Source organism: Perissodus microlepis, chromosome 19 (genome assembly GCF_051167445.1).
Source record: "Perissodus microlepis isolate ML-2025 ecotype Zambia chromosome 19, ASM5116744v1, whole genome shotgun sequence".
NCBI classification, from domain to species: domain Eukaryota; kingdom Metazoa; phylum Chordata; class Actinopteri; order Cichliformes; family Cichlidae; genus Perissodus; species Perissodus microlepis.
The window spans coordinates 20,422,138-20,444,795 of record NC_140479.1 but is presented as its reverse complement, the minus strand read 5'-3'; the positions used below and the strand labels follow the sequence as shown (position 1 = coordinate 20,444,795).

General features: G+C 40.0%; 1 protein-coding gene across 2 annotated transcripts; it reads left to right on the top strand.

The window, feature by feature from the left end:
- The first annotated feature begins 755 nt into the window (after window positions 1-755).
- On the top strand, window positions 756-21,490 carry lclat1 (lysocardiolipin acyltransferase 1). 2 transcript variants are annotated; one of them, XM_084914280.1, is made up of 6 exons: window positions 756-1,116; window positions 15,417-15,584; window positions 16,132-16,330; window positions 16,589-16,735; window positions 18,058-18,174; window positions 19,113-21,490. In XM_084914280.1, exons 2-6 carry the CDS (start codon window positions 15,417-15,419, stop codon window positions 19,637-19,639), a joined length of 1,158 nt encoding a protein of 385 aa, XP_084770406.1. In that variant the 5' UTR covers window positions 756-1,116; the 3' UTR covers window positions 19,640-21,490. The 2 variants fall into 2 exon arrangements, with proteins under 2 accessions (XP_084770406.1, XP_084770407.1); XM_084914281.1 differs by lacking the exon at window positions 756-1,116 and adding an exon at window positions 4,803-5,325.
- Window positions 21,491-22,658: the final 1,168 nt, after the last annotated feature.

Below are 22,658 nucleotides of genomic sequence, written 5' to 3'. Positions count from 1 at the left end.
AAATTTAGGCCACTGCAAAGGCTGCATATCTTGAAAGAAAGCCTGATCCAGCTTCAATGATGATGGAACTTCTGAGTGTACTCTGTACTTTCCCTGTTTATTGCTAACCAGTTTTAATGTTTAAAGGAATTGTGTTTTGATTAGTGAAATCAAAACACGGGGTTTTTTTTGTTTTCCATTGGTTATTTCTGCATAACTGTTTACTTTTCAAATGATCTGTTCTTACCCTTTGTCGCCTGTGACTGCTGCTTTGTTAATGATGCACTGACCTCTCAATGCGTTATGATGAGGACCTGTACAATAGATAATGAGCAAAATGTTTAAATATACATTGCATGCTTTTCTATAAAATAGTTGAAGCAGCTCACCCTGGGCAAGCAGCAATAAAAAGCATTTCAGACCTTTTTATTAATTAAACCATAATACTGCTGAAATTATATATGATGAATAAGCGTAAAATGCATAAAACCATACTGTGCACAAAAAGTACTTAAGTACTTCTTAGCTGGATTTTTCTCTATTGTCAACTACTTTCTTTTTGCACATCCTACGACTTCAAAGGTGCAAACTAGTTCGACTGCTGCTAAAAATATAAGAAATGTGTCAGTGAAAGTCACTATCAGCTTGCGAAATCTACGCTGCGTTCTCTATGAGGGCTCTCCTTGGCAAAACCTGCTCCACATGGCACAGGTCTGCGGTTTTGAGACCGTCATTTTCCTTAATGAAGCTATCCTGTGCAAACAGCACCCCCTGTCGACTCCTGTCTGTAAAGACAGGTGAGAGGTAACAAGTTGAGAGGTCGGCTTCAGCTAGCTAAACGTTAAGGCTGATGCTGCAAGTTTGTGTTTTAATAGTGAGTAAATGCTTTCGTATAAAGCGAAGCTGCCTCGGCTCCGTAGTTAGAGCTGCAAATACTTCACAAAACAAAGCGGGTGCGAGGCAGTTTCAGCCGGTGTTCTACCGGCGCCAGCTCTCGTGTTCTGGCGGAGCTCCTCTTGCTAATGTTTGCTAGTTAGCTAGCTGCTAGTATGTCGCAACCCAGCGTTTGGACTTACCGGAGCTAACGTGACTAGCACACTCGCACCGATCGTTGATTGTGAAGGATAAGCACAAAAGGTGGGTATGTTTAAATTGTATGTGTTTCACAAAACTCGATGCATTAGCCACCACCATTGAAAGTCTAGTTTACCTTAAGGTAGCTTCTCGTATAATAAATGTAGCAGTTAGCGTGTACGTTGGGAGATGAGCTGTTCTGTAGCCAAGTGATTATAAAGGCAGTTTGTGGAAAACATCAGCTAAGGCAAAGTGGTGCTTGTATGGTTACCCCTACCTCATGTGTTCACCGTAATAGAGCACACACTGTCAGAATGTAAACATTAGCGTCTCCATTAGCCAATCCATTTGACTCTGCAGTATCTCCTTGTGGTTTATTTGCATTAAAGGCTGCTGCTAGGTCAATATTTACGTAGCAATATTATTATTTACAGATAAAATATGGCACAATTCTTAGCTTAAACTTAAACTTAAATCTAGGCTAATCAGGGCTTTCTTTCTGGCTAAAGTCCTCCTTCCTTACTCGCCCCACCCTGGGATAGTGGAAAAAGTATGGTACGATAGATTGTCCATTAGCTACTTTTATTGTTGCTTTAAAGGTGGCGTAAGTTGCTGTCAGTTGCCCTTGGATGATATTAGTTAAAAGATATCGTAGTTTGGAAACACGGGTACCCAAAGTAACTGCACATCAGTTTCCTTTTCAGGCAGCCTTAGGAGGTTAATAAATTTCTATAATTTCAAAACAAACCAGCATATAGATTTTATCTGAGGCGATTGAGCTTTCCCCTTATCTAAAACAAAGACTTGCTTAACATGACATTGTTGTTATAGTTATTGATAACACTGCTCTACAAAAAACTTTTTTTTGTTTGCTATTGGGCACCTCACACCTGCTTTTTATCTGTTTTTTTGTTCTTGTTTTTTACACTGATTTCAGAAGTACAACCAACTTGCGTCAGGTTTTTGAGATACACATCACTTTTGAATATCAATATAGCAACACAATATCTGGAATTTCAAGCATTTCCCCTACAAAATAGTTTTAATGTGTGTATTCTGATAATAAACCAGAACACAACACCAGACAGAGACGCTAAAGCAAATTTCTGTCAATTTAGCTCAAAATTAAACATGTTAAAAAATGTTTAATACTTTTGCTTTTGCGCTTGACTTAGCAAGAACCAACAGTAGTCACCCATTATGCTAGGATTGAATTTTCCCTGATATCAGTTTATTCTTGATGAAGTCTTTCTTCCATGCTCATCGCTGATTTGGTGGGAGGAAAAGTCGAGATGAGAACGTAAGAAGTGCATCTAAAGTGATGTTCGGCAGTCATTAGCTGAAATGCCTTTAGCATGTTATCCATAAGCTGAGCACAATTCTGTGATTTCCAAGAAAATTCTGGACAACCTGCACGAAGGCTTCCCATGCTGCTGATCCATTTGGCTTCTGAACTCATTGTCAAGCATCATTTCACCGATTTCAGGACCAACAAAAACACCTTCCTTAATTCTGGCTACATTTTTCTTGGGACCAGACTTAGGCAGCTCCTTATTCAAAGTCCTTTGTCCAATATATCCACTATCCCTTTTCTGCACAACTCAGCCTCGTCTTTCTAACTTTCTCTCAAATCCGCTCGACCAGAGTTGTGATTAAACAGATTTATACTTCGGCCTGAATAGTTTAGCTGATTAGTCTAGTTTGTGTGGAAGCAACTCTGTTTTCTTTGATTACCTGTTTGGAAAGCGCTTTTGTAGCTTTGCATTTTTAACAGTGTTGGTCAAGTTACTTAAAAAAAGTAATCAGTAACTAATTACTGATTACTTCCCCCAAAAGTAATCCCATTACTTTACTGATTACTTATTTTCAAAAGTAATTAATTACTTAGTTACTTAGTTACTTTTTAAAAACACGATTTACAACCTGAATAGGTGATAAAGCGATAGATTTTTCAGCCCAATTCTACTTTTTCTACATAATCCATCATACAAAATGTAATCAAATGGAAAAGTCCCTTTTTAAAACTTGTTTTATTAGTTTTAATCTTTTAACTTTATGCATCAAGCAAAAATTTAATTGTATGCAACATTCTCTGACTGGAAGAAATTTGTTTAATATTTCAACCTATTTTCTGCACATTCCAGCTAGGGCTGCCACAAACGATTATTTTGATAGTCGACTAGTCACCGATTATTTTTTGCGATTAGTCGACTAATCAGATCATCATCCATTGGACGTAAAACTACAGCTTATTGCACCAGCAGCATCTGCTCTTATATAACTATAATTAGCTTACGGCTTTAAGTGTTTAAGGTATGTGCTAACTAAAAATAAAGACAAGATGATAGTTTATTAAAGTTTAATGAAATCTGCAGATTGTTTTTAATAAACTCAGCCGTCTGCTCCTTGCTATCTAAACTATAACAGGACACCGGAGTAAATTCTTGAGCATCTCACACTTCTGATAATCAGCTGTCTCAGGATAAAATAAAATACTAAAAAAAGGCCAAACAATAACATTTTTAAGTTATCTAAGTGACTTATATATGTTTAACCTGAGTAGCGAAAGATGGCGGTGGGTTTGAAAACTATTTGCCGGGAGTCCGGTGCTCTCACGGCCCCCGGCTAGCTATCGAGCTAGTGGGTAACAGACGTCTCCGAAAACATCGGAGCGCTTTTGAAAATATGTGGTGTCTTGATAAACTGAGCAGATATTTGAGGTTTACACAGCTACATTCTCGCCTGAAAATATGTTAAACGTGTATTTTGTGACCCAGAAAGAATAATAAGAGTAATATTAAAACTAACTAGCTGCCGCCATTGTTGACAACTGAGCTGGGCCGCGCTATGAATTCTGGGACAGAGCTACTTCTTCTTCTTCGGGGTTTAACGGCAGCTGGCATCCTTGTACATGCAGTGCTGCCATCTTCTGTTTCAGTCCGTTATTACACTCTTAAATCCTACTACTTATTCCTGCGTCTTTTGGGATCTTACAAAGCTTCAAACGACACGTCGACTATTAAATTAGTCGTCGACGATTTTAATAGTCGACGTAATCGTGACTAGTCGACTAATCATGGCAGCCCTAATTCCAGCACATAAAATAATTTTTTTTTGTGTGTGTTTACACTCACTCTTTCAAATAGATGCAAGTAAAACACAGCAGAAAATAAATAAAGTCAAAGACTCAGCGGTCCTTTTGCTCTATTTTCACCTGTAAAGCAGGAGTAGGGTAGGCGGAGGTTTACCCTGGTGCAGGTGTGCCGCAGCGGTCAGTGGAAGAATCCGCGAGTTTCTCTGTGAATTTCCCATTATGTCGTAGTGCACTTGGTGTTTGCTTGGAAGTTTAGGGGTTTTTTTTGCTGTAAAAAGAAGTTTTCTTCCCAGGCACAACGGACACTAATGTATATGTCACTTTTTATGGAATCAAACTTAAAGTAAGGTCAGTACTTCCACGCTTTAAACGTTGCATGCTCATACTCTCTCCCGCACTCGATATATTATCCATTGTTGCTCTGTACACAGCTGTTTTCACCAACGTCGCACTTGCTTACGTCACTGTCATGAGACATTCTTGCAAAAAATCAAGGTTTTAGTAACGCAGTAACGCAGCGTTCCTACGGGAAAGTAACGGTAATCTAATTACCGTTTTTGCAATAGTAATCCCTTACTTTACTCGTTACTTGAAAAAAGTAATCGGATTACGCGTTACTGCCCATCTCTGATTTTTAATTTATTTCAGTTTTTGTTTTGTTTTTTTTGCATGTACAAAATAGTGCAATTAATTAATTAATTTACAATGTGGCATAATGTTGCAAGCTGCTTGCCACACCTCTTAAATGTGGTGCCAAAGAAAGATGGGGAGGACAGGAGCCAAGTGGGCACAAAAAAAGAGAAGCGAGCAGGACTACTTAATATGTCTTCCTCACCTGCGTGCAGGAAGTATGCTTGCAAAGAATGTGGAAGTTGATTGACAAAAAATGGTTTTGTCACTAAAGTTTAGACCAGATTTTCCATCACATCCTCTTTGACAACAGCCACCAGCTTCCTCTACTAAGCCTTCTATAGTCAATTGTGTTTTTCCAGGAGCTTTTGTCACATTTCTGATACAACAAATGTATCCTGTGTATTGATTTTATGTTTATTATCTTCCCTCGCTACTTTCTTTTTCTGCCCTTAGAATGAATATTTTGGTCCAAATTTCACAATGATGCAAATGGATTTCAGTAGAAATCAGTGAAACGCTGAGAAACTGGTTTCTGAAATTGCAAGGTAAAGAAATGAAATCAGTTTCTTAACTTCTTGACATGTTTAATCTTGGCAAGTTACTCATTGAGTTTTCTAAATCAGGACCTGCACTTAAATCGTTACTATTACCCCTTTCATTCCTCCTCTTTCTGTCTCTGTCTCTTAACACAAACACACACCACTTAAGCTCATTGTTTAGCCTCGACATGCTTGACCTGTTCACTCTGCTTTGCTCTGTTGGGATGTCTGGTCTTAGCTCGATGCTAGGAATTTCAAACTTGAAGAGTATGTTGTGCTTTGTGTGTGTGTGTGTGTGTGTGTGTGTTTGGGGAAATTATTTCAGGATCATTACTATGGTGATTAAATAAATGTTAAACTAACCAAGTAGACGGGAATAAATCAAACTCACAAGCAATGCTTGCCCTGGAGTATGAAAACAAGTTTCCCTGGATGTCTTGCACAAATAGTGTTACCAGGCCCCATGTGTATATGCCAAGCGGAAGAAAAACATGTTTATATAACAATTAAATTTTCATAATTCCACTCAGTTCTCACATCATGGCTCCAGGTGTGTCAGGCCTTTTTACTGCATGTATGAATAGCCTTGTCTAGTTGTTTCAGCAGCCACCCAAGGGTGTGTGTTTTTATTTGTGTGTGCGTGTGTGTGAGTGGAAAGGGACGTAGCCTAATTGTGTCAATTGTGCTGAGCAAGCTTGTTGTCCTCAGCCCTCTCATGCTTCACATTTTCCGTTGTTAAAACCAGCAACCCTTAAACCCTAAATCCCAACATAATCATGCACAAACACTCTTGGATTGCTTAAATGCACCTTCTGCCACTTTGGTTGGTGCCATGAGACCTGCTGTGTCATGATGCCGCAGAAGGTGTCAACAAGGGCAGGATGATGAAAGTGTTGGGGAAGGTAGTCTGAACCAGAAGCCTGTACAGTCATAACAGTAATTGAAGTGTAAGGTGAGAGCTGAAGTTCACGTAAGAGAGGAAAACACCTGCTGGAGAAAATTGCTCCCAGTAGCACAAGCTCAGAGATGCCAGCGTCAGCAAGGGACTTGCTGTGCCTCTCCGTTTAAACCTTCATCTTCTTAATAGTAATTGACCAGCTTTAGGGCTTAACTTTAAAACTAGTAAGTCTTGCAGATTATAAGGGTTTCCACGCCCCTTCTCTGTAATGTACACAAATCATTTGGCATGGCTTTTTCTCATCGAGCATCAAATCAGGTTTTCTGCAAAGCATGCAAAGGTGCATTACATCAAAATATTTGACACTTAGGTTACTTGCGTACATGCAGTTTTAGTAGGTTAAAAACTACTAATACAGGAAAGTGTGTAATGTCTCAACTTGCCCAACTTCAATAGGCTTGTTTAAGATGAGCAAGGCTTGCGTGGAGATGATCACAAGCGATCCCTTGGAATGTTTTCTGGTTAGATTTCTGTCTAGTGACTCAGTCTGAAATCATGCAGATATCAGTAAAGATAACCTCACAGTATCTAGGTGACTGTACCCTGTATTGCTTTCCACCAAAACCTCGGGGTGTGGTGGAAAATGACAGGCTCCGTCTGATCAGCAATACAAAAACATTTCTAACTCCTTTCGTTAAATTAGTCAGACTTGTTTATGTTATCTTCTTTGCAGTCTGATAGTTCTCGTCTACAGAATAAATATTATAAATGTAATTATTTTTTTATTTATTGGCACAAAAGCTTTTTTTTCAGTAAAGTAAAATAGCTTTTCCTTTTATACCCAAATTCAGCACATGTGTTAGAAGAAAAAATATCTTTTTAAAAATTGCACCAAGTGAAGTGCATAAAATAGTCTTTCCCTTCATTCATTGTACCTGATCTGAATAAAACTAATAGCAAAGTGCTTGACAGCTGTGAGATCCCTGTTTATTTCCCCAGTAGTGTTATACATACGGCACTGGTGTTTCCACTTTAGAAAAATAATTGTATGTTAAACCTTTTCCTGAAGCCATCGTTATGCTCCGTGTTTGGTTGACCCTTGCATCTTTGCCCAAATGCGACTGCGTTGGTGATTTCACTGCATCATTGCTCACTTTTATGGAAGTCCGAGCTGAACAGTGATTTTCTTGACCTGCCTGCAGTTTGTGCTTTGTTTTCAGGTGGCTGAATAAGTTACCTGTGTGGTTTTGCGGTGCAGACACAACTCTACAGCACTCTTTGCATATAATTTGTTCCTGGTTAACATCACTTGACCTAAATTTGCAATATTTCCGAACAGCAAATGACGATTCAATTCAAGGGAAAAGCTCTTTACCTCCTGCCGTGCCACACATTTGAATTTGGTTATGTATCTCTCTTTTAACGCACTTTTACTAAGCCCGTCTAGTCCAGGAAACCTGAAGCTGCACAGTGCAGGGAACAGCTGTGATTGGCTCATGGAGGCATGTTAATCTAGCGACCGCTTGATTTGCTTTTACTTTCTATTGGCAGAGCATACATTTTCAGTGGCACTCAATCATGTTCCTTTAATTGTGAGAAGCCAGCATCATGATTGAGATTAAAATTTGATTAATTGCACAGCCCTACTGTTAAGATACGCATGGACTGTGTTAGGGCTGTTCGATATAACGATATATATCGGATGACGATATAAAAACGTCTATCGTTTCATTTTACGCTATCGTCTGTGAAGGTTCTCAGTCATCCAGGTCATCGTAGTCAAAGGAGCTTGCAAAAAAAGCGTCTGGACTTCTTTAAGTTGCTTGAAGACGTTTCACCTCTCATCCGAGAAGCTTCTTCAGTTCTAAGGTCAACTGGTGGAGAGTTCCAGATATAAACCTAGTGGGAGTATCCCCCCACAGAGGGACAAAAGGACCCCCTGATGATCCTCTAATCGCCTGAGCCAAGGTGTGAAACTGGGTGTGGGTCCCAATCAGCCAGAGTTTCGGGTGAGTTCATTGTGAAACCTGGCCCCACCTTATCATGCGAATTCCTGAGGTCAGATGGCCCAGGATGTGAGTGGGCGTTAAGGCGTCTGGGCAGGGAACTCAAAACTGGATTATAGATGGCAGACAGTTGGTGTCGTAAACCCCCGCCTCTGTTCAAAGATGGTCGCTCACAGTGGACATAGATGGCTTCTTTCACTCCTCTTTCAAACCATCTGTCCTCTTTGTCCAAAATGTGAACATTGGCATCCTCGAAAGAGTGTCCTTTATCCTTAAGATGCAGATGGACTGCTGAGTCTTGTCCTGTGGAGGTGGCTCTTCTGTGTTGTGCCATGCGCTTGAGAAGTGGCTGTTTGGTCTCTCCAATGTAGAGGTCTGGGCATTCCTCGCTGCACTGTACAGCATACACCACATTGTTAAGTCTGTGTTTTGGAGTTTTGTCTTTTGGGTGAACCAGTTTTTGTCTGAGCGTGTTGCTGGCAACTCTGGCTGATTGGGACCCACACCCAGTTTCACACCTTGGCTCAGGCGATTAGAGGATCATCAGGGGGTCCTTTTGTCCCTCTGTGGGGGGAAACTCCCACTAGGTTTATATCTGGGACTCTCCACCATTTGACCTTAGAACTGAAGAAGCTTCTCGGATGAGAGGTGAAACGTCTTCAAGCAACTTAAAGAAGTCCAGACGCTTTTCTTTGCAAGCTCCTTTGATTTTACGCTATCGTTTGTTTCATGGTGTCGCAAAATAAACTGTTTACGGCAATATTTTTTCATCGTTTTGATGGTCACTGTAGTGGCTATATTAATTTCTTAAAGTTCTCTCTTTCTCTTATATTTAATATAACCACACTATGGACGGACAAGCGCCTGTTTTCTATGCGTTGTGGTTAGCAACAATGACGGTAACAGCATCGCATGTCCGCTTGTATATGTTTCACATAAACCTTTCACAATAAAGCTCAAGATCCTGTTGAGACTTTTCAAAATAAACTGAATCACGTGAAAGAGCAGATTATTTACGGATGAGAATTAAAAAAGAGCTGCCAGGTGCTAAAAAATAAACCTTAGACTCAAACGTTAGAACAGGCTTTTCCCCGCAGCACGCCGTGTAATAAATACTCACAAAGAAAACGGCGGCCTTTACAACTTATGTCTAAAAATGTATAGTTTCATGCATCGGTTAAAACACTCGACTCCAGCCACATGACGCGCAGCTGGAAACACTTCCCGCAAGACGAGCTGCCCGAGATTCACAGAATTTACAGAAAATGTTACATTTTTGTGATTTATATCGTTATCAGGACGATAAAATTTCTTATATTGGGATATGAGATTTTGGTCATATCGCACAGCCCTAGACTGTGTACAAGATTGTATAGCTTCTACTTTGCTGGGGTTTTTTTGTTTTGTTTGTTACATTTTTTGATGCATTTACAACAAAACAATAGGCAGACAGCTAGTGCCAGCTACTCTGAAAAAAATAGAAAGCACACTGTTTTGAGGCTTGATATCTTGTTGTTTATCTCCTGAAAAAAAAATATGCAGAGACTTCAGATCACTGTGTAGAATTTCTTTTCAGGCCAGCTGTTTTGTAAATGTAATCTCTGCATCTCTGTCTGCAAGATAAGGAGAATGAGCCTCACAAGTCACAACAATATGTAAACTGTATACTTAAGGACTGGCATGACACAGTGTTGCTCCTTCACTATGATTGCCTGACAGATCAATAATGAACTCTTGTTTTGTGTTTAGTATCAGAAGGGATAGTACCAGCTTGGCCATGACATTTATTTTTAGCAGCAAACTGGTATAGTGCTTGCTTTCATCGTGATCACACTGGCTGTGTGACTAGATCATCCTAGAAGCTTTTATAAGACTGATTGATCAAAAGACATTGGTCTACACTTTGTCGTTTTTTTCGAAAGGTGTTTTTTTTTTTTTCCTAAATATTGAATTGTTATGTCAATGCCTTGTGCGATAACAGGTGTTTAACATATTTCAGGCTAATTCAGCCTTTTCCCAGGCTTTGGTGGAACCATACTAAGAAATACATGGAGGTTTCCAGTCTTGGTACTAATGCTGCATTCAGTGGACACGGGGAATCCACTCTTATCTCTCCCCAGGGAAAAAAATCGAACAAACAAGCCTTATTAGCTCATCTGTTTCTTCAGTTAAGTGATGCGGGTTGTTATTCATAAAATGGCAAAAAAGCAAACCAGGAGGCAGCCAATAAATTACATAAATCAGTTAAATCCAATGAGATTCCTGATTAGATTTTCCAACTTTCCACTTCTGATGTGCCATTAATGCAGCATAAGAAGGTGCAACAAATTAGGTGGAACAAAATGAACAGGAGAGGGAGGAAGATGGCAGTCAAGCATCTGATCTTGAGAAGGGGTGTAATCAGGCAAACTAAGTGAAAACACCTGTGTGAAAGTTTGCGAAGCACAAATTAACATTCAACTTTCAATTACCATTGGAAGCTGAAATGTTTACCTCTCATATCTCTGAAAAGACAAGGGCTGAATTAAGTCCCTTTTACCTTTTGTTAGAGTGATGTGATTGTTCTTGAGCATTTTGTTGTGATTTGACACCATTACAAAGTACATACAGCATCAGGTTTCAGTTTTGTTTGCAACCATGTGAATGACAGTTTGTACATGGGCTTATAATGACTTCAAAGGATAATTTTCCTAACACAATAAAATGTAAGTGTGGTTTATCAAATTTTCCATTGGTTCATTATGTATGTAATGTTTTAATGCTTCTCGGTAGCAGGGTTAGTGGGTCAAAGGTTCATTAGCGGCCTACAAATGTTCTCCTCGTGCCTGCATGGGCTCTCACCGGGTACTCCAACTTCCCCTGACAATCCAAAGACAATGGTGAATGATTGTGTGTCTTTCTTTGGAAGCCATGCAGCAGACTGGAGAGCTATCTATGGTGTACCCCACCTCTTGTCTTATGGTAACTAGGATAGGTTCTACCCACACTCCTCACCCCACCTACACCTGAGACCCTGAATCTGATAAGCAGAGGAAAAACTTTACAATACAATAAAGTTTAAGTGTGGTTCAACCAATTTTTCCACGAGTTTATCACCATGTGATGTTTTTAGTGCCTCTAAGTAGCAGAGTCAGTGGCTCAAAGGTTCAATAACAGCCGAAGTTTAAGGTGTAGTTGTTTTTGTCATTTCCATTGTGAAGTTTTTAGTCTTGCTTTTTTTAACTACCGCTTCATAAAAGCACATTTAAAAAAAAATGTGTATATCTCATGAATAACAACCACTACCTGGAAATTACACAAATGAGTAAGTCTCTGTGTCCCAGTCTTTCACCATACTGAATCCATTCTTCCAGTATGGAAGTACATGTACAGTATTGTGGAGAATTTGCAGCCACTTGTCATTTCTTGATAGTTTGTTTCCAAGTAACCAGTCATTGTAATTTCTAAAGTAGTCAGATGTGGCAAAAGTACAGACATTCTGTACTTATGTGGAAATACAGATATTAGTATTAAAATATACTCCAGTAAAAGCTGAAGTACTTATTCAACGAGTGAAAAGGTATAAGTTCTGAAATGTACTCAAAGCAAGAAAGTAAAAAGTAGCTCTCTGGGAGGATATTCTACCATCTATCTTTGTGCAAAGTTAACTGAACCTTGTGCTATATTAATGCAATAATAAAATAATATCGGTAGATGAAACTTTATTTCAGTCTAAATTTTAATTCTACTGAATGCACTCAGTTTGAATCAGTTATGTAGAATATGAGCAAACAATTGGACAAAAATAAAAAAATTCCTCTGTTTTCTGTTACTTACAGAACAGAGGGTGACTTTACCTTTAAACTGAAAAGTGAGTACAGCTAGGGGTTAAAGTGGGATTCAATGCGTGGGGGAACCCTAAAATCGGTTGTAGTGGCTCAATGTGGGGAAACGAGTAATAACTCTTAATGGTACAGGCTGTGATTAGGTGATCGGGGCCACTGCAGCTCTGAGGTTTACTCGTCTTTGTGGATTTGCACAACTGAATTCAACAAGATATAAGCACATGTCTCATGAGTTGTCTTGGCATCCTCTGTGATGACAGTATATTGTGCATGTTATTTTTATACTAGGCTGTATAAGGTTGGTATGAAGGTGGAATTGAGTGAATGAATCTAAGATTCATCAGCTTAACTTCAAATTCAACTGTGCTACACTTGATGTAACCTAACTCTCACCTTGAGCACCACAGCCACTGCGCACTAGTCACACACAGTTCTTTGCTTTAAATCCATCACAGTACGGCAAATCTAAATTGTTTATGCTGCACTAAGCTGCAGAGTATTTTCATGCCGCTTTTGAATAACACAAACTTGGCATACCTCAGTTTGTTTTGCAGAACGCTTCACAATATGAAAAATCATTGCTTCACATATACAGATAACATCTGACATAAAAAAATCAGGACTTGCATGTAAGCTTTCAAGTTCCAGTTGATCAACTATCATGAGCAGTTATTGCCTTTAAATATAATTCTCTCTTCTTCCTCTCCGGTCCCGTCTTTCTCTATCTTGAGTGGTTTTAGTTCTCATTCTCTCCCCTGTGAAATATAGCAGCTGTAGCTTTTAGGTAGAAGGCATATTGTGACAAACTGCACAGAAACAGTTTGTGTGTTTGCTGATGTTTGTTAAGGTGATAGAAATTTTGCATTTGAAATTACCTGCCACGTAAAAAAAGGTATTCCCTTTATACTCACTCCTCTTTCTTAGAGCTAGCTAAATACTGAAGTACCACAACTGCAAATTATGGACATCTGCACTTGTTCCAGGCCCACTTTAACCCCTAACTATGGCACACCGTTTTGCCTCTTTGATCCCTTTTTATGCAATGTCCCCTGGTGATTAATATACAAATAGGACTGGCTTTCATGTGTTACTGTTTAGGCTCAAATCAGTTTGAAGACCGGCAGTGACGTGAAATAATAATAACTCCCCTTAAATGTTAAACCAAAAACCAGGAGCCTGTTTTGAAAATGTAAGGAGTAGAAAGTAAAGATATTTGTTTACAAATGTAGGGCGTAAAAGTAAAAAGTTGTCAGAAAAACAACTACTCAAGTAAATTACAGAAAATTCTAAGTAAGTAAGTATTTGTACTCATTACTTCTAACCTTTGAAAGTAGTCTTTAGGTTCTTTACTTTGTACAATGGCTACTTTTTCACTCATTTCATTCCATTCTATTCCTTGGTAGACCAGTTAACACTAACTTATAAAATAATTCAAGCATAAAAAAAGGTGCCTAATGCAAGGGATGAAAAAACAAATACAGTTCATTTCTATTTATTTATTTATCTTTAAGCACTTTTTGCTAGCAGCCAAGAATAGAGAATTTGTTCACATTTCTTTAGTTGAATCTGTGAAAAATGTCAAAGACAACACAGTTTGAAGGGCATAAAATAGTATTTCTGCACAAAACGTTGATTCTCACAGAGCTTTTATCAGAAGACTTGGCATAGCTCGACATGATGTGCAATGTGTCTTTAAAAAATTTAAGGAAACTGGGCCAGTGGAGGTCAGAAGAAGTGACAGGCCTAAAAAACAGATCTTCAGCAAAGGAACAGTATCTGAACATCATGTTCTCAAGAAATAGGAATCCTGCAAAGACCTGATAAAGATACATTTGGTTCTTCAGTTGATACTTTGAGGGTGGCTGTAGCTCAGGAGGTAGAGCAGGTCATCTACTAATCAGAAAATTAGTGGTTCAAACATGGAAGAAAAGTTAATTCTGTGCATATTCAAGTTCAACGAACTTTATGACACAGGTTTACATGCATATAGGGACCTCGGAAGGAAAGCAGTGTTGTGGAAACAACACACTCTTCACTAGTAGGGATAGTGCCAGAGCGTTATTCTTTATGGATGAGAGATGCGTGTTTTGAAATGACAGGGAGCTTGTGCATCCTAGTACACGTAGAGCAGGTGCAAAAAAAAAATGACATACAAGTGGAGTGTAACACAATTTTTGGGCCATTTTCTCCAGCTAGCGGTCAGCGCAGCACATGTTGCTTTCTATGTGAAAGGGGCTTAAGTACGCTTGGGCAAGATGCGGAACCCTAAATTGCCCCATCGGAGAAGGAATGTTAGATAGAAAGGCGCATAGCTGTAGAAAAAAAGTGCTTGTATGAATTGAATGAGGCGTGTTGTATAAAGCGTTTTGAGTGCTAGAGTAGAAAAGAGCAGAAAAGTACAATATATGAACCAGTCCATCCACTGTTTGCCCCATCAGAAATGGTCTCAGTGGACTGAACCAAAGATCACTAGCAATCACTGGAAAAATCAGTGGCAATCGATCTTTTAGCACCTTCATTCAAATAGTCATCCGTTTGGAGGTTAAGGAGAGAGGTACAACAGCAAGCAGCTACAGCCATCTGTTAAACATGGTGGAGGCTCTGTCATGATTTGGGTATGTTGACAAAACTGATGGGATTATGAACACTGAAAAGGACTGTCAGGTTTTCCATCATCCATCATACAGTACCATCTGGAAAGCATCTGACTAGCAATAGCTTCATTATTAAGCATGACAGTGATCCTAAGCACACACCCAATGCAGTAAAAACATACCTAACATTCCTAATCAGTTGAGACTTTCAATGTAAGAGTATCATTTTCCAGGCTTTTTTGCTTTCAGTGGCTTAACACTCCATATATTGCCATATTGATTGCATCCAAGTTCCTGTTACAATATTTTAATTCTTCTGTTCTGTTCCTGATTATATCTTCATTCAACAAAGCCATTTTATTAAGAATAACAGAAAGTGTCTCCAGCAGTACATTCAGTGAATAATTCCAAAACCACAACAAAACATGATTTAGTGACTGTGCACCCACAATCTGTCACCCACAGACCAAAAGGTTCCCCCATTTACATTCCACCCTAGGAATGTCTGCCCTGGATTTTCCACTGTTTGTCGGCAAATATATTAAAAGAGCAACAGAACTGCAATCTTTGCTTTTGGCGAGACCGCTAAAAACCACATTTGTTTCATATTATCAATGTTCTCCTTCTTAGCTTCTTTCCATAGCAGAGATCCAAGTCTGGAATACAGTGACTGTCATCATCCACCCACTTAATAAAACAGTGTTTCTTTAAAACTGTTATGTTTATTCTGTATGGACTTGTACTCAGCTAATCTTGTCTTGTTCATCTCTTGCAGATGGCTGTGTCAGTGCGGGGCCTGTACTTTGTGGTGACCCTGTTTTTGGGTAGTTTCTTCGGGAGCGTCTTCATGCTGGGGCCAGTTTTACCCCTCATGTTGTTGTCTCCTGCTTGGTACCGCTGGCTCACTGATCGAATTGTGGCTACCTGGCTCACCCTACCTGTGGTGCGTACTTTTCTTAACCTACTTCTGTGTGCGACAGATGGTCTTAAGTTACCTGTGCTTAGGCTGATGAAAATGTGCCTTTTCTCTTAATTTGTCAAAACTATACTTCATTTATTCCAATTATTCCTGAGAACAAGGCAAAGGTCTTGTGTATCATGACTGCAACAATTGATGATCGTACTTATTTTCTTAGAAAAGAATCTACAATTTGCACACTGCAGAACTCTAATTTCTATCTATTAATGTGACATTTCGAACATACCTGCTCGTTATCAGATGAAACACAAGGTGGTGCCATGTAAAATCACCTGTGATTGGTTATATGACCATGAACAATGGCAATAATATCCAACCAGTACCGTGTCTTATTGTCTTCTCATTCTTTCGGCTCTCTTTTCTGTTTTTCTTCCTACCTTACCTCTTCCTAGTTCCACCTCCTCCCTTTCTATGATTTTTCTGTCATCATTCCTGACCACCTTCCTATCTGTCACCCTCGCTTCCCTTTCGGTTCTTTTATGCTCCCTCCATCCTTGTCTCTCTTTTCTAGTCCTTGCTTGAGCTAGTATTTGGAGTGAAGGTGGTGATAACAGGTGATGGTTTCATTCCCGGAGAGCGGAGCGTGATCATCATGAACCACCGTACCCGCCTGGACTGGATGTTCCTTTGGTGTTGTCTGCTCAGGTACAGCTACCTTCGTCTGGAAAAGATCTGCCTCAAGGCTGCGCTTAAGGCTGTTCCTGGCTTTGGTGGGTATACAGTGGGTGCCCTGCCCTTTCCTACACACAAAGACACTCGTGTACACTTACACAAACTATAATGTAATATATGCTGAAAGAGGAGATAAAACCATTAAGACTGACTTGGCTGAATGTAAATATAAAAGAGGAACAGTATGATGTAAAGTTAGAGCACTAATGTGTTATACAAGTTCAGCTCATACTTTAAGATGTTAGCCAGTTTACCTTGATAAGCCGACATGTGACAACTTAATATTTGCTTTGCAGGTTGGGCAATGCAGGTTGCCTGCTTTGTCTTCATTCAGCGTCGTTGGGAGGAGGACAAGAAGCATTTGGAGAACATGCTGGACTACTTTTGTGACATCAGAGAGCCCTTGCAGTTGCTGCTCTTCCCAGAAGGCACCGACCTTACCGGTGAAGTGTAAACCTTGCAGTGTTTAATTCATTCATGGGGCGGTCTGTCCATATTTCAGTTATTACTCTCAAAATGTGTTACCCACCAGTCGGCTTCCAGAGCTCAGCGTAGCGCTCCACCTGTTGCACGCCTTTGCGCTCGACACTGTTATGCAAACACAATTTCAGAGTGATAAGACATATCTAAATCTCTTGTCACTGCCATTTCTGCAAGAATGCTCTGATCTCTCGGTCTAAGCAAGAGTGACACTTGTGCCTAAAGGCCCTTCAGATCCCATTTGAGCCAGTCAAAGTCCTGAGTAGCATTACTGGGAGAAGCTTAACTCCCATTTACATATCATGATGTCATGTTGAGCTGAATGTAGTTACATCATAATTAGCCAGTAGGGTCTAAGTATTACTTTACAGTTGGTGTTATGTTTGCACCCTTGCGAGTGTGTTTGCAAGTAAGCCTCTTAGACTTCAAGGCTTGATTTGACGCAAGAAACAAGGGGATATATACACGGTATGTTGACTTCTTACGTGGAAGTTCATTAGTCCCGCACTGCTTATCCTAGAGGCATACAGACTAAAGGATCAAGGTCAGAGCAAACTTTTTAATAAAGCTTTTAAAACTGAATTGAATAAGAGACTGTGTAGGAATGACAACAGGTGTGATCAACAGAGCTGTCTGTTGTCTGAGTACTCTGTCTGAATTTGCTTCTTGTTGCGTAATATAACTTATGAGTCATGATATAGTTTACATGTTCCAGCAACAAGTTCCTGAGGAATGTTTGGCTAATAAATAGTCACCTTTCCTGTGTTTATGTCCTCACCCCCCCATGGATTTTTATAAATGGATAAATGTTTATCTTTAGTGGGTGTATTAATGAATCTAATCATATCCCGTAACCCATGTTGTTATTGTTACTTCTATTTTTATAATAGTACACTGGAATTTTTTGATTATGTATCCCCATGAGTTCGGCTGTTGTTATTATTAAGGCTATCTAATATGCAACAGTTAATCTTGTCCATGGTATTTGGTTTGACAGTATAAATTTCATCGCAAAGGTACTCTAAGTTTAATAGTTTTAAAGTACAAAGTCAAAATGAATACAGACAGCTAATACTCCTAGCATCTTAAAACAATTCTTGGTTTATTTACCTTATTTTTTTGTGCCTACATAAAGGTTTATGCACTCTTCTTAAAACAGTCATATGATACAAACTTAGAGTCTTGATTGCATCCCAGTAAAAACATTTATCCTGGAGAGAATGAGTAACATGATATGTTTTTAGACAAGTTTTTACTCAAGTTTTATGGTGTGTGTCTTCTGCAGAAAATACAAGGGCAAAGAGCGATGCGTTTGCTGCACAGAACAGCCTGCCGAAGTTTGAGTATGTTCTTCATCCCCGCACCACAGGATTCACCTTCATTGTGGACCGACTACGAAAAGGTCAGCTTTGAAGGACATTAACAGCTTCTGAAATCATCTACATTAAACACGTGACCGATTTACTTGTAATAGACACGTTAAGGATAGTTGGCAGCCAGACAGTGTAATGTGTTCACATGAAAATAACCAGGACACAAAGCCTGTCATGAGGACGGAAATATTTTATCTCTAAAACCAACTGAAAATGACATGCTGCTACGATGACTGTACTTATTCCACTGACGCTGTTCATACAAGGAGGGATTATACCTGTTATTCTTCAAAGTCTCAGACATATGCTTCATCCCAATGCCAGTCATTACAGCTACCCGATATTCTCATATTTCTGTGTGAGCTCAACCTGGCAGTCTTCCAAAGGTCTTAAATACCATCTCTGGTCCTGCTGTCTCAACCCCCCCACCGACCCTGCATGCTCAGCAGTGACACAGACTCTCCAAGCAGGTGTTGTGAAACACTGTGATATCATCAGACTAAGCCAATTTTCATCTCCCTTTCTTTATGCCACTGACTGACATACTCATGCTGATCATGTTCTCCCGGTCCATATCCACTGTGCCCCTCTAAGCTCTATTTTTACTGTGAGAGCAGGCGCTTGCGGGTGTCATCCTGTGCTTTTGGTAATCTATTTTGTTCCCCCTGTGTATACAAGGGCACTGTAGATCAGTGATGACGGTAGTTTTAAAACAGCGAGTTACTGGATAATTGGAGGTGTCTGAGTAACGGGGCCAGTGAACTAGTGTGGTTTTGTAAGAGAGATAATAATTCTCCCTGCAGTGGCTTGTCTTAATGTCTAAAAGATTTACTGTTTGTGGTTCTGGATCGGAAGTTGAGTTTTTCACAGTTCTAAATGAATTTGCTTTCATCTTTTCAAAATAGTAAGTGGTGTTATTCTCCCATTCATCATTTTAAATTGTACTTATTTTTTACTTTTTTCCTAGGTGATAATTTGGATGCCGTCCATGACATTACAGTCGCCTACCCTAAGAACATCCCACAGACAGAACGCCACCTCGTATCCGGCCATTTCCCACGTGAGATCCATTTCCATGTCCGGCGCTATCCAGTGTCTGCACTTCCCACCTCTTCCTCCGACTTAGAATCTTGGTGTCGGGAGCGCTGGGCCGAGAAGGAGGTCCGGTTGCGGGACTTTTACTCAGGGCAGCCCCGCGCCTTTGACAGGGATGGCGTTGCACGTGTACCACCCTGTAAGTCAGAGCTGCGAGTTTCTCTGATCAAAGCGGCCTCGCTGCTGTATTGGAGCAGCTTCATTGCTCTGTGTTTCACTGGCCTGTGGCTCTGGGCTCCTTTCAGGCTTTACTTCCTGATCATGGTTGGAGTGTACATAGCTCAGCACAAGCGCTTTGGAGGGCTTGAGATGCTGGAGATGTCCTGCCATCGATACTGGAAGTCGACGTCTGCTGACGTCAGTGAGAACAATAAATTGCTAGATGGAAAAACGAAGTGAGGAAATACAGTTGCGAATGAACAATGACGTGTTACCACCTGTACTCAGCAAAGCCTGAGGACTCATTTGTCTACACTTGTTCAGTCCAGTGAGCTAAAGGATCCCATGGTGGAACCTAGTGCTCCATGCCTTAGAAAGACAAAAATAAGTGCACCCACGATGGTATGCATGGCTTCAGTGGAAAGAGCTTAGCTTTCGGGGGGGGGGGGGGGGGGGGAAGGAAGGAATGTTAACCATATTAAACTGTGTTGGGTTTAGGTAATTCATCGTAAATGATGTATCACTTGCCCTTTCTGTGACTTTTCTTGTGTAATCACTGTTATTTAGCTTGCCGTCTGTCCATTTTTATCAGTTTCATGTAGTAGGTGTTTATCATGGTTTGTTGTTTGGGACCGCGGTATGGACCTGTGTCAGAAAATACTGCTGTTGGTATTTGTCATACTTGTTAGATATTCATATTTTTGAAATGTATTTTATTGTATGCTGTAATAATTTTTTTTAATCATGAATGGAGCAGAGCCATAGTACAGAACGTGTATGTATGATGATTTGACTTCTGCTAATATTCATATTAGCAGTATAAGCTGGATTGTTTAAATCAATCAGCTTCTGTTAGAAGTGTTCAGCAAGGGGAAAAAAAGGACAGATGTAATTCCCAGAGAGTTATTAAGGCACATGAGTAAAACTGTTTACTTTTAGTGGGTATAATTACCCTTTTAGCCCTTGATCCTTAGCCTATATGGTGGTTTCACTGTATATGTCTCAATTGCTCAAGTCAATATGACAATGCAGCTTTTCCATGTAAACCCAGCAGTGAGAAAAGCAAACGTCAACTTTAAAAACAAAAAGCAATCAAAAGCAAGTAGTCTGTCATGTGAGGAAGCGGTAGATCCACATGTCAGTGGCAGGGTTGCCTGTAGCTATATTGAGGCAGCACTTATATTATTATCAAAATTAAAGATCTGACTGATAAGTCTGGCTTACTGTAGAAGCAGATGGGCTTTGTGCCCTTTCTGGGGATGAAGAGACACCTTGTAGAGACGGGACGTGTGCGGTGCTGGGGTGGAAGAATGTCCTGTTGGGACAACGTTACCCCTCAATGTGCAGGGTGGCACAGAGAACCAGACTTGGAGTGGAAAACTGGCCCTGAACTCAACCTAATCCAAAAAAGCCCTGTAATGCCCACCACTGCTGGTATCCCTCTCCAGAGGACTGGCATTGATGCGCCGGCTAAACTCAATTAGCAAATGACAGCTGAGAAAGCGACTCCAGTTGTGCCAAAAAAGGAGTGAAATTGAAAGAAGATTGAAGCAGTTCTTCAGCCGCATGTTTCACCTCTTGTTCTCTTTGCCTTTGCTCTCTGTTCAAACTCAATTACATTTTTACTTGAGTGAGTAAAGAAGCATTTTGTGTGAAATGTGTGATCTAGCTGACGACTTCAATCCACTTTTGTAGTACTAATTGTCTGGCACACAACAGAGTCGACAATGGGGTCTTTTTTTGTTTTGTTTGGTTTATGCAAATCCGAAACTCCTCGAGTTTATGTCAAAAGGGGCTGTTTCTAGTCACTGTGATATAGTTTTGTTAACAACTCGATCATCAGCATGTTTGTTTACCATATATGGTACTATATAAATGTTTTGTTTTTTTCAAACCACTTAAAACTCCCAAACCAGCTGGAAATCTGTCTCTTTCACCTGTGCCGTTTTGTGTTGCTCATTTTTACATTTACTTGTCGATGCTGGACCTCTTTAAAAATCACTGTCCTCAGGTAAACGCAGTGGACACTGTTATGAGTCAGTCTTTTAAATGAAAAGATATATATCTAAATAAATATGCTGTATCAACTCACTGATGTCTCCCGTCATCTTTTGTTTTTTTAAGTTTAGGAAATGTTGACTCCCAACTTAAGTTGTAACGGAGCTTTTGGTGTCCCAGTGTCATGTGATCGGCAGTTTCATTCATTGCATTTTTTTTCCACTGCAGTCCTTTAATCTTGCATGTCCTGTAACAACTACTGTATTGCAGTGGATGACTCAACAAGACCTTGAATGCTCATGTTGCACAACACTAAGGATGGAAGACTATCCTGCCTCGTGTGTTTTGTGCGCATACACAAAACACACACAAACACATATACATGTCACAAATATACATGTCACACACATTCTAGTCTACCATAGACAACCAAAAAGGTCAGGAGCTTTGAAGGTGAAGTGCAGTTGCCATAGTAACTAATGTTGACTCCCTTGTCTCCTGGCAACAGTATGTGGAGTGATGTCAGTGGAAAGCATGCCATTTTCTTCCAGTGACAGAATGATGTCACTCCTTTTGTGTGTGTGAAGAGAGAGCTGGAAAGAAAAGTTTATTTCTATATTATACATCTCTGCTCTCCTGTGGGCACGGGAGAGCGGGCAGACACATCCAGTCGAATTAAAGACAAAAAGTGAGGACATACTAAATTAGCTGTCCGCAGATGATGAATCATTGGACAATTACAGATGCATTTATCCACCCACTTTTTCTCTTGCCCCACCCCCTCACCCCTCGCTTTTCCACCTCTTCATCTGAATGTATCTTCGTCTGTATCTGAATATAACTTCAAAATTGCCCTGATGGGTTTGACAGTGGGTGGAAGGAAGATGGATGATTCGCATAGGCTATCATCTACCTTTTTTTTCTCTCAATTAGATTAGCTTCCAAAAGTCGGACTCTTTTATTAGAACAGTACTTTGATGGATATGTAGGAGGCACCTGGGGCCAAAGTTTTCAGGAAACTCAGTATCCCAAATTTCTCCCCTAGAGCACTTGTACAAATAGAAATACAGCCCTCTTACATAAAGATTGTCACATCTAGACTATCTAGTTGCATGCAGGCTAATAGGATCAAGACAGTGTAATTATCCTTATCTAGCCAGATAGCTTTTTCAATAACGACTGCAGCAGACAATCCAGAGGTTAGGCACAGCCGAAGTCAGAGACTACTGAATTATAAAGTAGCACCGTGACTTCTCTGGAG

What these genes read in the sequence shown, in the direction of transcription:
- lclat1 (XM_084914280.1), top strand. Translation starts at nt 15,417, where the DNA reads ATGGCTGTGTCAGTGCGGGGCCTGTACTTTGTGGTGACCCTGTTTTTG. An exon ending in CCTGGCTCACCCTACCTGTG is followed by an intron (nt 15,585 to 16,131) that starts GTGCGTACTTTT and finishes TCTCTTTTCTAG; the next exon opens with TCCTTGCTTGAGCTAGTATT. An exon ending in TGTGGACCGACTACGAAAAG is followed by an intron (nt 18,175 to 19,112) that starts GTCAGCTTTGAA and finishes CTTTTTTCCTAG; the next exon opens with GTGATAATTTGGATGCCGTC.